Consider the following 14,194-nt stretch of genomic DNA (forward strand, 5'->3'; position numbering starts at 1 on the left):
CCTCTTTTTGTGCGCAATTTGATTCTACAGCGTTCTATACCTCTGCTCTACCTGCCTTAGCTCTTCTTCTTTGGCTTCACTGGACGCGGCTAGTGCTTTGCCCTTCGACTGCCTCGTGCGCCCCTTAGAGATTGACAGGCGAACTACCGCTGCTTTCTGCGTTCTTGCTGCCACCTCATCGACCATGGCTTCAATTCTCCTGAGTGCTGCAATGTCTTCGACTGCTACTCCCAAACTCTAGCTTACCTCCAGTCCGCCGTCGGCCATGTGCTCGACCTCAATATCTTCCTCTGCTTCGACTTCAGGGTGGGTGACGATTGCACCTTCGGTTGCATCCCCCAAAGGGACCTTCTTCTTTGATGGAGCCATGTGGTCGTGAGACTACCACGAGGTGGGCACTAAAAACTGTTGGTGGAAGACAACTCCGGGATGGACTCCGTCACAACAGACTCTAAATTCCGCTCCGAAGGGAAAACCAACCCGTTCAGGCGAAGTCAGTCATTCAAGTGCAGTCATTCAAGTGTCTATCCTAGCTTCTTCCTTCCGTTCCAAAGTTAAATGCAGAATGGACAATGAATGCGGAACAATAAATGCGAATTGCTTTCATTAACTTCGGACCGGCTGTCCCATCAATTACAGTGGCGCCGCTATTTATTGGGAGATCAACCGCCACAAAGTTCAATTACAATTTACTGTTACCCAACGGCTAGATTCCAAGAATATTCTAGGGTACAATAGGAAATACGGCCTTCGTACGGACGCCTCCAGCTAGCCCCTCGTACGGGTCTGCCTTTCCGCGTGGTGGACAGCGTGGCCTCCTCCATTTCTTGGGCCTTTGGCGCCTGAAGCGCTCATCGTTAGGTGCCAGGGCAGCTCTTTTCTTCGGTATGGCCAAAATCCCAACGGGGCGTACTACGCCCTCCACCGGAACCTTGAGGGCCCCCTTCGGAACCCTCGTACGCCGAAGCCCCCTTCGTACACCGGAGAGCCCCGAGCTTCCACTTGTACTCAAATACTCAATCACGCACAAAACAAGCCGTTAGCGCATGACACTTGTCAGACTTCTTCCTCCGAAGGGGTTCCGAAGGTGGTTTTCCCAACAATACCCATATTATAAACAACAAGTAAGATGGCATAATAAAGTAACAAGTGCACATGACCCCCTGACCCCTGCAACTAGATTAAAAGGCAATAACCATGCTAATCTCCAACCACAGCAGCAACTCTTCATATGCTAAGAGCGTCTCCAATGGTCTAGCTTAGAGCTAGCTGAACCAATTCCTTACTACTTAAATAGTGCAAAACGTATGAGACTAGCGTGGAGTAAAGAGCTAGTCTCGCTCGCTTTTTTATGTAGCTTTCTCTCACAGCAAAATCTTCAAAGCTGTCTTCTACTTTAGCAGTTGACTTATACATGAGACTTACATCAACTTTGAGCTAGCAGCTAACTTATACCATTGGAGATGCCATAAAGAAGGCACAGCAACGCCACATCACACAACAAACAAGATACCCATACTATAAACAGCAAATAAGATGGCATAATAAAGTCACAAGCACACATGGCCCCTGCAGGTAGATTAAAAGGCAATAACCATGCTACTCTCCAACCACAGCAGCAACCCTTCAGATGCTAATCACACCGGAAAGAGGACAAATGCAATGTACCAAATAAAGGAAAGAAGCATCTGCAAACATACGAAAAACACCAGTAAAGGGACAGGCTTACCCTGAGAACTTGCTGCTCAAACCCACGAAGATTGCTGCAGGCACAAGAAAAAGCACTGTTTTCTTACTGATGAAAGCCACTACACCCAGCACACAAACACATCAAAGAATCTAGTCGTCGGACAAACTCACCCTGAGATCCTACTGACCCAATCCAAGAAGCCCACTGCAGCCACAAGGAAGAGCATCAGATGCAGTCAATCAACATCCACGGCACCAGATCAAGGTGAGCAAGGCGTCCGAACGAAGACAAGGCAACAAACCTTCCTGTAACGACGGACCTTCCCAGGCCTAGGTCACCGACGCCATGGCCGCCTCTGCACCTGCACAAGGACATCCAGAACACGCACATCATCTAAAGGCAAGACAAATCCAAAGCAGAAGAAGAAGAGGAAGATGCGATCAACGGCCGGAGCTCAGAGATATGCTCGATGCGGTTTGGGCGGGGAAACAGGTGGAGGCACGAGCCGGGGAATCGAAAGCTAGGTTTGCAGCCGGGGCGAGAGGAACAAGAAAGTGGGGGCAAGGATAAGGGAGGAGCGGCGAGAACATATCTTGACGCCGACCGGAGCGCGCATCGAGACCCACGCTCCGATGGGACGGCCTCGGCATCGGCAGAGAGGAGTGGGGCGCACCAAATCAGGGTTTCTTCCAATGCCACCAAATCAGGTAACACTTTTCTATCTTGGTTTCATGTCTGTGATTGCGTAGCTGCAGACTGCAGTTGCAGGATGCAGAAATTTCTGTTATTTGTTTGATCCCTCAATTTAGACATTGACGAAACTGTTGCTAATTTTTTTGAAGAAATGTTCTCTCATGTTTGATAGCATCGGTGTTCAGTGAGCATGACCCCTGCTATTGCTTAATCAAACTGCAGCAATTTTAGTACTGAACGTTTAATCTGATCCAATCCAATGATTCTTTCATTTTCTTAATCTTGACAATTGATCCAATCCAATGATTCTTTCCTTTTCTTTTCTTGAGGGTGGTGGATTTGGCAGAGTCTACAAAGGGTATATCACCAAAGATCTCCGCGAAGGGTTAGAGATAGAAGAACCGCTGAGAGTTGCCGTTAAAGTCCATGATGGTGACAATAGCTTGCAGGGCCATAGGGAGTGGCTGGTGATTAATCTACCTTTTCTGAATATATGCTGTTACGCTGTTGTCTTCACTTTTTCTTTTTGGCATGTTTTGCTTTGCTGTTCTCATATGTGAAGATTTTGTTCCTGTTTGCAGTCTGAGGTTATATTTCCAGGGCAGCTCTCTCACCCAAATTTAGTGAAGTTGATTGGGTATTGTTGTGAAGACGACCACAGGGTTCTTGTTTACGAGTTCATGCCCCTGGGAAGTGTGGAGTCCCATCTGTTTTCAAGTAATTCTGATCCTATTCTTGACAGATTGTTGTTTTGCTTTCTGAAGTTTCTTGTCATTTTGTCATAACACTGACTATAGTATGCATCTGGCATTCTGAACTGAAAACTATTACCCCGGAATTTCTCATGGTCCATACATGAATTTAGCTAGCTGAAGAATTATGTTTGTTTTGCCTTTGGATGTTTGATGAATTTGTTGTTATGCCTTTTGGAGTGTGCAAAATACATTTTTTTTGTTACTGCCAGGGATGAACTTTGCATTACTTGGGGAGGGGAGGGGGGGGGGGGGGGGGGGGGAGGTTAGGGTTTGGGGTTTGTTGTCAATTGTAAGGTAATGGTAGAATATGATTGACAATGGGCCCCAAACCCTCCATTCTCCAGATGGCACTGAACTAAGTGCGTGATGCTCAATCTGAGGCATTTCAAATGCTCTTCGCTTGGCAATCTGCAGCTGTAGTTCTCTAATCTTTAGAACAAGTAGAATTTGCTTCCATGTGACTGCTTAATTACAACTTATCTTCTTGTTTTTGTTCAACTGAAGGTAGGGTAACTTTAATAGGAAGCATCAGCAAGTTCTTTTCTTATTTTTCATTTTTGCTAATTGCATTGTGTGTTTCTGGGCTTCTAGCAATCCTGCAAGAATCATGCCAACTCCTGGTTCAGGCCGATATTACCTACATGGCCACTTTTAAAATCTTAGGATTCAAGTTTAGGGGAACTGCTGGAGGGGGACACAATTTAGGGAGAGAAATGTTTGGGATGGCTCCCAATATGAGATTTTACATTGATTGAGTTTATTGCTATTTGGTCAGACTGGAGCAATTGGATTAGAATAATAGGTTACACATTTATTGGATTAGCTAGCAAGGAATTCCTTGCCTTTTGTGCATTAGTAGCATGGAACTTTTGTATAACATCTGCAACAAATCCTGAATATTTCACTTACAACAAATCAAATGAGGGGTATTTCTAACTCATATTATCATTTCTTTTGCAGAGTGGAATGCTGATTAGTGGTAAAATGGCCCAAATGAGTCATTGGAGAATAAGAATATGAAGTACCATCCATTACTATTGCAGGTATCTTACCATCCATTATTTGGAGTCTTGTCTATCCACTGTCTGTTATTTAATTATTTTGTAGATCTCCTATTGATCGTATTCAGCTCTGACTTCTAGAATTATTTTTGTTTGCTTAATTGCAATGTCTCATAAACCTGTCTAACCATTTGTTATGTTTTATTAGCCAATATAATTTTTTGGCTCTTTGTCAGGTCATTATAAAAGCCTCTTTGTCAGGTCATTCTTCACATGTTGGAATCACTTCTTTTTGTTTCCTCTCAGCATATGGTTTTGTGAAAGTTGAATCTCCCTGTTTGATAGAGTGCGGTAGAGAACCTTGCTGGCTTGCTGCCTCTTTAGCTTGCCCTCCCGCTCCTGCTCTTCAGATGTGTATGTATGTCTAATGTTCAAGAATGTGTTTTGCTTCCCATTCATCTGAATAAATTGCATTTCAGTTTTCATCTGTATGTATGCCTAACAATTTACTGATTATAATGTTTGCTTTTCTTCAGGTAAACTGCTCCGAAGTTCATTGGAGAAAAGGCTCCATGGTAGCAGCTATAGCCACCAAGGTTTGTAATAATTTGATTTTTCTTATGCCAGTTTTTGTTGTTACTCTCTACGACTAAGCCTTACTATTACCGCCCTGGGACTATTGTTCTTCAATATGTGAAGCAAAATACATTTTATTTTTACTATTGCGCATACTTGAAATAAAGTATGCTGAGTTAGCAAATTATAAACTTTATGCCTAGCTTGTAGTGATCCACAGCTATACCACTGCTCGTTAGGAAGCTTTCATTTCATAGGGGAGATTGCCCAGGATTTCAAGGTGAGATTTGTCTTCGTACTGTCATTGTGCTCAGTCATGTAATTCCACGATACCGAAATCTACCTAGAAACTTCTCTCAACCTCCTGTTCTATTAATTAGTGCGGACTGATCTGCGTTTTCAGAGCTATGTGTAAGCATACCTGCTTACTTTGTTGGAAGACAGAGCTGTGCGCCATCCATGCCACCGAAGGACATTCAGCTGGCTTGGAGGATTTACAGCGAGAGGGTTTACGTTCTCCGCGACAGCTAGGATATTAACGATACGTAATACTTGAAAATTAAACTATGCAAGTGTTGTATTATCTTGTTTTAATTCTGTATTCTTCCTCTTTCGAATTTCACGTTCCTGAGGTTTCAGTAATATGACATGCATCTCCTGTGCTCTAACTAATTCCAATCTGTCAAAAACATTTTAAGACTTACAAAAATCTCCTCTTTTATTGCCTACGATTGTTCTCTGTAACACATTATCGGCAGTTCCTTTTCTGTGTGCGAAAAACCATGGCTCAAGCAAAGAAATGCCGCTAAAGGAAGGAGGCGAGTCACCACCTCCAGGCCAAGAACAGTCACTGCCAAGCGGGACCATCGGTCAGCACCACCGGGAGCCGCACGCGCGGTGAACTGCCGCACCGCCCGACTTTTTTTTTATTTTGACCCTTTTCGCGAAAAAATTTCATAAATAGACTCCTAGCGAAACTAATTCCAAAAATGGACCCGTAGCTAATTCAAAAAATGGACCCTTAGCTTGGCGCTAGCTGCCAAGTTATAACGTCTTGGCGCCAGCCTCCATGGCGCCAAGGTCCCCGCACTGCCCCTCCGACGTGGCGCCTGGCCTTTGACGTGGCGCTAAGATTTGGCGCCAGCGACGGTGGCGCATAGCCTCCTTCCATAAATAACTGGCCCATCTTCCTGCTCGAGAGTTCCTCCTCATTCTTCTCCACTCTCTCGGGTTTTTACTCTCCCTACTTCGCCCTATACTACGAATTCACATTCTAGCTTAGGAAACTTTCGTTTGATCCGGGGATCTTGAAGAGCAAGGTATCCTCTCTCCCTCGTACCTTTTTTTTCACATCGATTCGCTATATATTTGTTGCATTTTTGAACTTAGGGTTTCATGCAAATGTAGGATGCCGAGGCGTGGAAAAGCTAAGAAACTAAGGTAACCCCTGCGCACGTAGTTATGTTATATGCTCATTGTTGTGGATCAAATGAAAAAATCTTAATTGTAGGTTTATTGTTAAGTGCGTTTGGTTCTTACAACGAAATAAACTAAATTGTAGTTATGGCGCCAAGCTGACCGGAAATGCCTTCGATCCGTTGCCTCTGCCTAGTGGTGTTCCAGTGCCTATGTGCTTTTGCGGCGATCCTTGCAAGGTAGCCAAGTCCAATGAACATGCCACGTATAGGCAGAGGTATTGGATATGTTCCAACTTTGCGTTTGAACCTACACTTCGTCAGGGCCGCATTAACATGTTGGTAAAGGAATTGTTGTTGTCTTATAATTATTGACCATAATTTTTTTATTTTATAACAATTGCATTTGTTGTAGACCCCTCCACCGCTATGTGATTTTGAGCAGTGGATCGACACCGAGATCAATCATGAAGACAAGGAGTTTTTGGAGTGTATGATGCGCTGGGATGCAGAGAGGAAGGAGGTGTACGAGAAGAGGCTCAGAGAGGAGGCTGCGAAAAAGGAGAACAAGGAAGAGGAGGAAAGGAGGCGTATTGCTGCGAACAGGGAGGAGAGGGAGAAGAAGCTTGAGCGTGCACGCCGAGTGAAAGCAGCAGTTGAAGAGAATCCCGATGCCTTGAGGAAGGGAAAGTGGCCTTGTTGCACTCAGTAGTCATGATTAGTTTCTAGTTCTATGGTTTATTTATGAACTATATTTTCTAGTGTGAGACTTTTATTATGTTGTCATGTAATGATGCACTTTAAGTATGCACATGCAAGTAGTAGACGACCTATGTTTATTTTGCGATGTAATGCACTTCGAAGTTGTACTCTAGTTAAATTTCCGTAGAAAATAAAAAGGGTACTTGTTAGCGAAATTTCGGCAGAATTTCCCCTACTTTCCCTACAACAAATTTTCAGAAATCAGTAGTCACTAAAGCGATAAATGATTAAGTCATTAACTTACTTACACACTAAGTCACTACATGACTAAATATTTAAGTCAGTAAGTCACTAAGTCCTTATCGAACTAATTAAATTACTAAGTAACTTAACTTAACATGTAACATAGAAAAGTTTGTCTTACCATCCTATCCAGGATTGATCCTGCCTCAACCTGCCTTCCAGCACGAGTACTCTGATCGTACACCGTGTCTTCATCGTCGGACGATTGAATGTCGGCGTAGTCATCTTGCATCCATTGTACCCTCAGCCTGTGACACGTCGCACCTTGGTACCAAGTCTGGTATTGCCTATACTCACTGTTTGTGTGCGGCTCGGTGTTCTCGTCCACGTTGTCCTCGAAATGCTCCCATTCCTCACTGTAAGCCTGGTGGAACACGTGCCACTCAGAGATCTTCCGTTTCTTCTTACGATCCACGCTGCACATCACGTTAGGTCTTACTATTAGGCAAAATTAAGTTAATGGTAATGGAAATAAATCAATTAGGAAAATACTTACTTGTGTAACTCCACACTAGTCGAGGTCGCAGGTGTTGGTCAAATCTGCATGATTCCAAACTGACGTGCTACTCGATTAGGCAGGTGGTACTCGACAGCATAGAAACATATGAGAGGGCACTTCATCCTGTAAGGATCGTCGTCGGCCGCACACATGACACTAACGGCAAAAGGAAATGCATCCTCTCCTTCATAAGGTTGCCAATTTACCTGCAACATGTCCAAACAAGATATTAGTTCTTATAGTAAAGGAGTACAAAGAATGTGAAAAAACAATTGACTTACACTATGAGCCGTGAGCACACTATGAGCCGTGAGCGCGTCTATCTCGTTGATGTAATCAAGGTACGCGCGCTCCAACCTCATACCTCCAACCTTAACCTGATCCCAAAGATATGCCCATGTCGGCTGCCGTCTCGGCGGCTCACCTGGGAACTACGGTCGACGACCCATAATCTCGGGATGACCAATTGGAAGACGGGCCCACATCCATAACTGCAATAGGTACACACACCCACCAACTGATGCGGAGCCCGAAGTCTGACGGCACGCCTCGCACAGCTGCCGGTACAAGAAACACAGCACAGCTGACCTCCAACTGTACTGACCCGCCACCTGCCAGTCAGTGAGGCAGTGGATCCACATCCAAGACGCAGTGTCACCTGTAGCGTCTGGGAAAAGAACACAGGCAAACAGGTGCAGGATCCACGCCCTGCAGTAGTGTCCAACAGTCTCCGCATCCGCGTCCTGGGGGGCAGTGTCCGAAGTGTTCCCGCAGCCAGGAGATTAGCACTCCAGATGTGCGAGTCCCCTGATCCTCGACCTCTCGCATAAGGAAGGCTGCCACTCGTGCTCTCCAACCCTCTAAGACGCACGGCCCAGTCACTGCGTGGCCGCGAATCGTCAGACCCAACATCTTCTGACAGTCATGTAGGATCACTGTCATTTCTCCGAACGGCAAGTGAAAGCTGTGAGTCTCGGGCCGCCACCTACATTTTGTAGAAATATTACTTGTCAACATGTAAGGACATAATAAATTGAACATGAACGAAGGCAATAGAAGGAAGATAGTACCTGTCAACCAACGCAGTTATAGCCGCTGAGTTGAACTTGGGGAGGCCACGACGAACCTGAAAGGAGATGGTATCTAGTCCTGCCATCTGTAGCAACGGAGTGTAGCGGTCGTCGTACTACAGCGCCAAAAACCCATCATGGGCTCTAGAACGAAGGAGCGGAAGGACCTGCACGCAAACAAACATAGTCAGATGTTTCTTGAGAAACAAGACGTGGATGCTTAAAAAAATTAGATCATCAACTGTAGATTATTACCTGCCCTTCCGCTATGAGACGACCTCGGTGGGTCTGGTTGTACGCCTGGTCTAGTAGGTGGAAGTGCGCCATCCTAGAAAAAGTCAAAAACAAATAAAATTAGTTAACAAAGAAATAGAAAATTAAAGATGTACAACCAAAATGTACTATTACAACGAAACATAACTATTTGAATGAATAAAACACATATAAAGTAATGAAAAGAAAGCTACTAGTCGCACCTCACTAATCTGCCAACAGCAAGTGCGTGAATTATGACCCAATCTACCGCACTTGCCGCACTCGTTCTGTTCTGGGTCAGTAAGAAATGGTGTTGCTCTACCATGCCTCATTCTTCCAGATACCTGATCCATAGTCATGTTATGCCTCGTCCGCTTCCTTGTTCCACGTTTGTTCCAACGGTAAGCTGGAACTGCAATGTATTTTAGCCCCTCATATAGAGGCCACTCTTTAGGATCCTGGAAACGCACGAAGCGGGGGCTCCATGTCCGCACAAGCGTGTGTACACTGAACTCATGAGGTATCATGCTCTCGATATCAAAATTGCGATGCCTAGCTACTGCCACCAAATGAGAACATATGAAGTGGTACTGCCTTGGCCTACCACAAGTGCACTTGAAATCTCGGAGGACTACCACATGTATCCTCGACTCTCGGATCTCGCCGTCGGACGTTGTCCCACCCCTATGCTCGACCTGATAAGTCCCTGTGTCGAGATCAAAACATTGCACCTTATGTGTGGAAGCCCTTTCATTTGCAATGCTGAGGTGTCTCTTTGGTTTTTCAGCCCATCTCTCCCCAACACTCTGCAGCGCTTCTGCTTTGATGTGTCTTTCATTGAACCACGCAACAAGTCTGTAGAAGGTGAATTCAATGATTGCGTTCACAGGTATACCACGTATCCCCAATAGCAACTTATTGAATGACTCGGCCATGTTACTGCACTGAAACTCGTACCTCCAACCACCGACGTCGTGAGATCTAGTCCACTTATCCAAATCTCTCATCAAACCAGCGAGCCATTGTCTACCTTCTGCATTTGTTGCGGTCCTGACCTGCTCAGCGCCGGAAGTAATAGTCCTCAAGCTGACGAGCAGCAACTTGAAACAGATCAAAATTATTCTTCACACCATCCTTCCGAAGAAGGTTCTCCGCAAGGTGCCGAGTGCACCAACGATGATGCAAAGGTAGATACCCCTGTATATTTGCTCTTGCACAGCATGAAGTATGCCCTGATGCCTGTCAGATATGATGCCAACCTCCCTGCCAGGCCCAACCACATGTATCCGGACTAGTCTTAAGAACTATCCCCAACTGTCATTGTTCTCCCTCTCAACCAATGCAAATGCCAAAGGAACTAACATGTTGTTCGCGTAACAAGATATTGCTATAAGAAGTGTGCCCCTGTATTTGCCAATCAAAAACGTACCATCAATAGAGAAAACAGGACGACAGTGCCTAAAGGCTTCCACACACTGAGGGAAGCACCAGAACGCACGCCCAAATATCTGCCTCCCATCCTTCCAAGCATTTGGTTTTGGGATGTACTCATAATGCATGCCTGGATTCATCGCTTTTATTGCATTAAAAAGCACTGGCAGCTGCTCGTACCCAGACTCCCAATCCCCATATATCATCTTCCACGCTCGCTGCTTAGCCCTCCAAGCTTTACCATAAGTTATCACATAACCTCCATAAATCTCCTCAACAGTTCTGATAATTGTTCTCACTTTCATGTCAGGTTGTTCCTTCAATATTCCCATCAACCGCTTCGCAATTAGGGTAGATGTTAGCTGCGGATGTCTCACTGTAAGCTCATGGTCAGCATAATTATGCAGACCGACAACTTTTGTGATCTTCCACTTTCCGGTGATATTTTGCTTCCTTGCACAAACCCTCCATGGGCACTGTTCCTTGTCACACACAACTGTGTAATGACGCTCCGCGTATGAATGCAACACTTTGTAAGGTCTCTTCCGTATCACCGCAAAAGCTTGCAACCACCTCTTCAATGCGGGAAGGTCCTTAAATACCCTTCCCTCCTCAATAACCATACTAGGACTAGCTTCAGGAGCTTCTAGGAGCTCATCATCACGTCCTTCTACAAACGCCTGATCGGAAAGAGTAAGATCGCTAAACTCGTGAACTATCGGATCATGACGTCCAGGGAAGATACGCCTGAACATCTCAATATCACTCTGTGTCATCTCTCCAACAGGGCGATCATCATCAGAATCAAGATCCACTCCCATCTCGTATGCATCTTCATCATTCAAAATTTCAACACTATTGGATCCACACAATCCATCTCCACATTGCACTTGCGCATCAACTAGAGGCACTTCCATATTTTCTGGAATATCTCCTGCGATATTAAGTACAAATATGAGTAAAGAAGAAAATTGATGGAACAAATGGAGTTAGCTCCCAACAATAGAAACTGGTAAGACACTTACTCGGATCATTCTGAGTGAAAAGGAACTCATTAGGAGAGTCCGCCACATCATCAACAATCCGACAACCATGTCCAACTACTTCATTGGGGGCAGATTCAGCATCGGGAATAGTAGGTGCAACATCCACGTCCATAACAGGTTCTGGGACGGGAGGATCGAAGTGTGCCCGTTGACCCATTGGTCGGGAAAACCGACGAGGAATTGGATCAACTCCCACCTGACGAACAACCACTTCAACACTTGGGGAATGACCATTCATAACCGTTCTCATATATTTTTCCCACTGGCTTGCACACCGAATTGGGACCATCTTCCTTTGAATGTTGAGAGGGGAATCTAGGTGAAGTATGCCCTCGACTGTGATTTCATCATCTCCATGACAATGTAGCTCCTCCCGAGCCCTTGCAAGCAACTCACTAAATGAGGGTTTCTCATCAAATATCACAACCTCGCACTGCATGGCAACAAACTTAACACATCCATATTCATCCCTTTCCACGGTGCCTCCGTGATATATGCTCACTACGTTCTCCATCTAGTACATCAATATAACGACACACAATTCATTTAGTCCATAATAAATGAAACATTCTAAGTACAAGGTCTCTAGTATGAAATGAGATAGTATTAATTGACTACTAACTACTAAATACAACTAGCTAACTATGTCACCTAATATGTACCTATGCACTTAACTATACAACTACTTAACTAAATAACTAGTTTACTATGTAACTAACTAAATAACTAGTTTACTATGTAACTAACTAAATAACTAGTTTCCTGTGTAACTAACTATACATCTAACTACGTAAATAAAATTGGACATCCATCTAGTTAAATAGTGTCACGAGTATCCTCTAATCCTTCTACCATTGCAATTCATAAAAATAAACTTTCATATCTAACAATTCTACCTAACTATTCTAATTTACGTATCTAACTATTTCATCTACCAATTCTACCTACCTATCTAAATTCTACCTAACAATCTAATTCTAATTTATCTATCTAACTATTTTATCTACCAATTCTACCTTCTTTATCTACCTAGTTAACTATAACTCTTCTTAAAATTTTACCTCACTGGTGCACACCGGCGGCAAAGGGTGGGTGCGGGCACCGAGCGGGGGTCGGGCGACCTCCGGCTGTGGAGGGCGCGGGCGCCAGGCCATGGGCCACCGGCGGGGGCGGCCGTGGGCGCCCGGGCTGGGGGCGGGCGGCCTCCGGCCGGGGCGGCTCCGGGCGGGCGCAGGCAAGGGCGCGGGGTGGCCGCGGGAGCCCGGGCGGAGGGCGCCGGGCCGGTCGGCTCTGGGTGCCGGCGGCCTTCGGCGTCGCGGGCCGGGCGGGCGACGGCCGGGCAAGGGGCGGCTCCAGGCGGGCGGGCGACGGACGGGGGCGAGCGCGGCCGCAGGGGCCCACGCGGGGGGCGCCGGGCGGGAAGGCTCCGGCCGCCAGGCGGCCTTCGGCCGGGCCCGGGCGCGCGGCTTCGGGCGGCCGGCCTCCGGGCGGCGACGGCGGCGGCGGACTCCGAGGGCGGCGGCGGCGGCGGTCTCCGAGGGTGGTGGCACGATTTGAAATGATTCGGAATGGAAACGGACGCGCAAAAGGATAGAGACCCCGGTGATGTGGTAAAAGGCTTGGCGCCACCGTCGCTGGCGCCAAGGCTCGGCGCCACGTCGGAGGGGCGGTGCGGGGACCTTGGCGCCATGGAGGCTGGCGCCAAGACGTTATAGCTTGGCGCCAACCATCCTGGCGCCAAGCTAAGGGTCCATTTTTGGAATTGGTTTCACCAGGGGTCTATTTGTGAAATTTTTTCGTGAAAAGGGCGAAAATAAAAAAAAGTCGGCCGCACCACTCGCCCACCCAGCCCGACCTCGCGCGTCGACACACCCACCCCACCGCCCGACACCACCACCACCACCTAGCCCAAGCAGGCGCCGCGCGCCCTCCACGTCCTCCCGTCGCTCTCGTCGCGACACACGTCCAATTCTGGAGCAGGGATGTGATGGGTGCCCGCAGTTAAATCTTAGTGATTCTAGACGTGTGTTAGGAGCACATACGTGTGGTGCGTTGTCATATTGAAAAATTCATCAAAAAACAAGTCAGCCTGTGATAATGTCTAGAATTAGTGGATCCTAATTCCATTGCTCGAGAACATAGTTTGATGCGTTTTGTTTAAAAATAGAGGAGTTAATTTGTACCAAAAAAGGAGGAGTTAACTTTGAGTCGAAGATAACTTGAGTTTCTTCCCCCCTACCCACATCATGTCATTACCGCTAGGCTAGCCAGCCTCCGAATGCTTTTGTCTAGCTCGCAATGAGCTGTAGAAGGCTGTTTGGGAGGATTTCTCCCCGAAAAGCTTCACCAGCGAAGTAAAGAAAATGACTTCACCCAACTTCTAAATTATTTTTAGAATTGTAAATTATTTTTAGAATTGTGAAACGGTTCACACTAGTACCTCGGTTTGCGCAAAACAAGTGAAGCTAGAGTTGTATATATAAGTCCTTCCAAATGAGTAAAATAGGTGAAGCCAGAGTTGGCATATATAAGCCCTCCCAAATGAGCCCTTAAATCACACAGCGGAGGGGGGAAAAAATCATACTTCGAATGGATCTCGCCACGCAAACTCCATAGGGCAATTTGTATTTACATAATTTTTTTAAGGTAAACTTCCAGTGACAGAAAATAGAGAAGCACTTCTAAACATGAATTCAGCATCGTCTCACTGAGCTTTTCTCCACTGCCTGCTATCAACTAATAAGATTTGCAACTTAAA

At 46.0% G+C, this 14,194-nt stretch overlaps 1 protein-coding gene and 1 long non-coding RNA gene across 9 annotated transcripts; one reads left to right on the forward strand and one right to left on the reverse strand.

Annotated features, from left to right (window-relative positions):
* Positions 1 to 577: 577 nt before the first annotated feature.
* Positions 578 to 2,129, reverse strand: LOC106804408. Its single transcript, XR_001393258.2, has 3 exons — positions 1,992 to 2,129; positions 1,861 to 1,894; positions 578 to 1,763 (listed from the first exon to the last, which is right to left on the reverse strand). It is a non-coding gene; the product is annotated as an uncharacterized LOC106804408 (long non-coding RNA).
* LOC101776010 lies at positions 1,762 to 5,441 on the forward strand. 8 transcript variants are annotated; one of them, XM_004975281.3, is made up of 8 exons: positions 2,221 to 2,397; positions 2,713 to 2,850; positions 2,965 to 3,100; positions 4,099 to 4,181; positions 4,376 to 4,553; positions 4,676 to 4,735; positions 4,936 to 4,995; positions 5,119 to 5,441. In XM_004975281.3, the coding sequence occupies exons 4-8, from the start codon at positions 4,155 to 4,157 to the stop codon at positions 5,244 to 5,246; spliced, it is 453 nt and encodes a 150-aa protein (XP_004975338.1). In that variant the 5' UTR covers positions 2,221 to 2,397; positions 2,713 to 2,850; positions 2,965 to 3,100; positions 4,099 to 4,154; the 3' UTR covers positions 5,247 to 5,441. The 8 variants fall into 8 exon arrangements, 1 of the variants encoding a protein (XP_004975338.1); XR_001164457.2 differs by having other exon boundaries at positions 1,762 to 2,397; positions 4,099 to 4,557; positions 4,676 to 4,995; XR_002678360.1 differs by lacking the exon at positions 4,936 to 4,995 and having other exon boundaries at positions 1,762 to 2,397; positions 4,099 to 4,557.
* The last annotated feature ends 8,753 nt before the right edge of the window (positions 5,442 to 14,194 follow it).

Source organism: Setaria italica, chromosome VII (genome assembly GCF_000263155.2).
Source record: "Setaria italica strain Yugu1 chromosome VII, Setaria_italica_v2.0, whole genome shotgun sequence".
Classification (NCBI taxonomy): Eukaryota; Viridiplantae; Streptophyta; class Magnoliopsida; order Poales; family Poaceae; genus Setaria; species Setaria italica.

Excerpts from the sequence above, each read along its gene's own strand:
- LOC101776010 (XM_004975281.3), top strand. The coding sequence starts at position 4,155 with ATGAAGTACCATCCATTACTATTGCAG. Across the intron at positions 4,182-4,375 it reads ACCATCCATTACTATTGCAG|GTCATTATAAAAGCCTCTTT; the intron begins GTATCTTACCAT and ends GCTCTTTGTCAG. Across the intron at positions 4,554-4,675 it reads CGCTCCTGCTCTTCAGATGT|GTAAACTGCTCCGAAGTTCA; the intron begins GTATGTATGTCT and ends GCTTTTCTTCAG.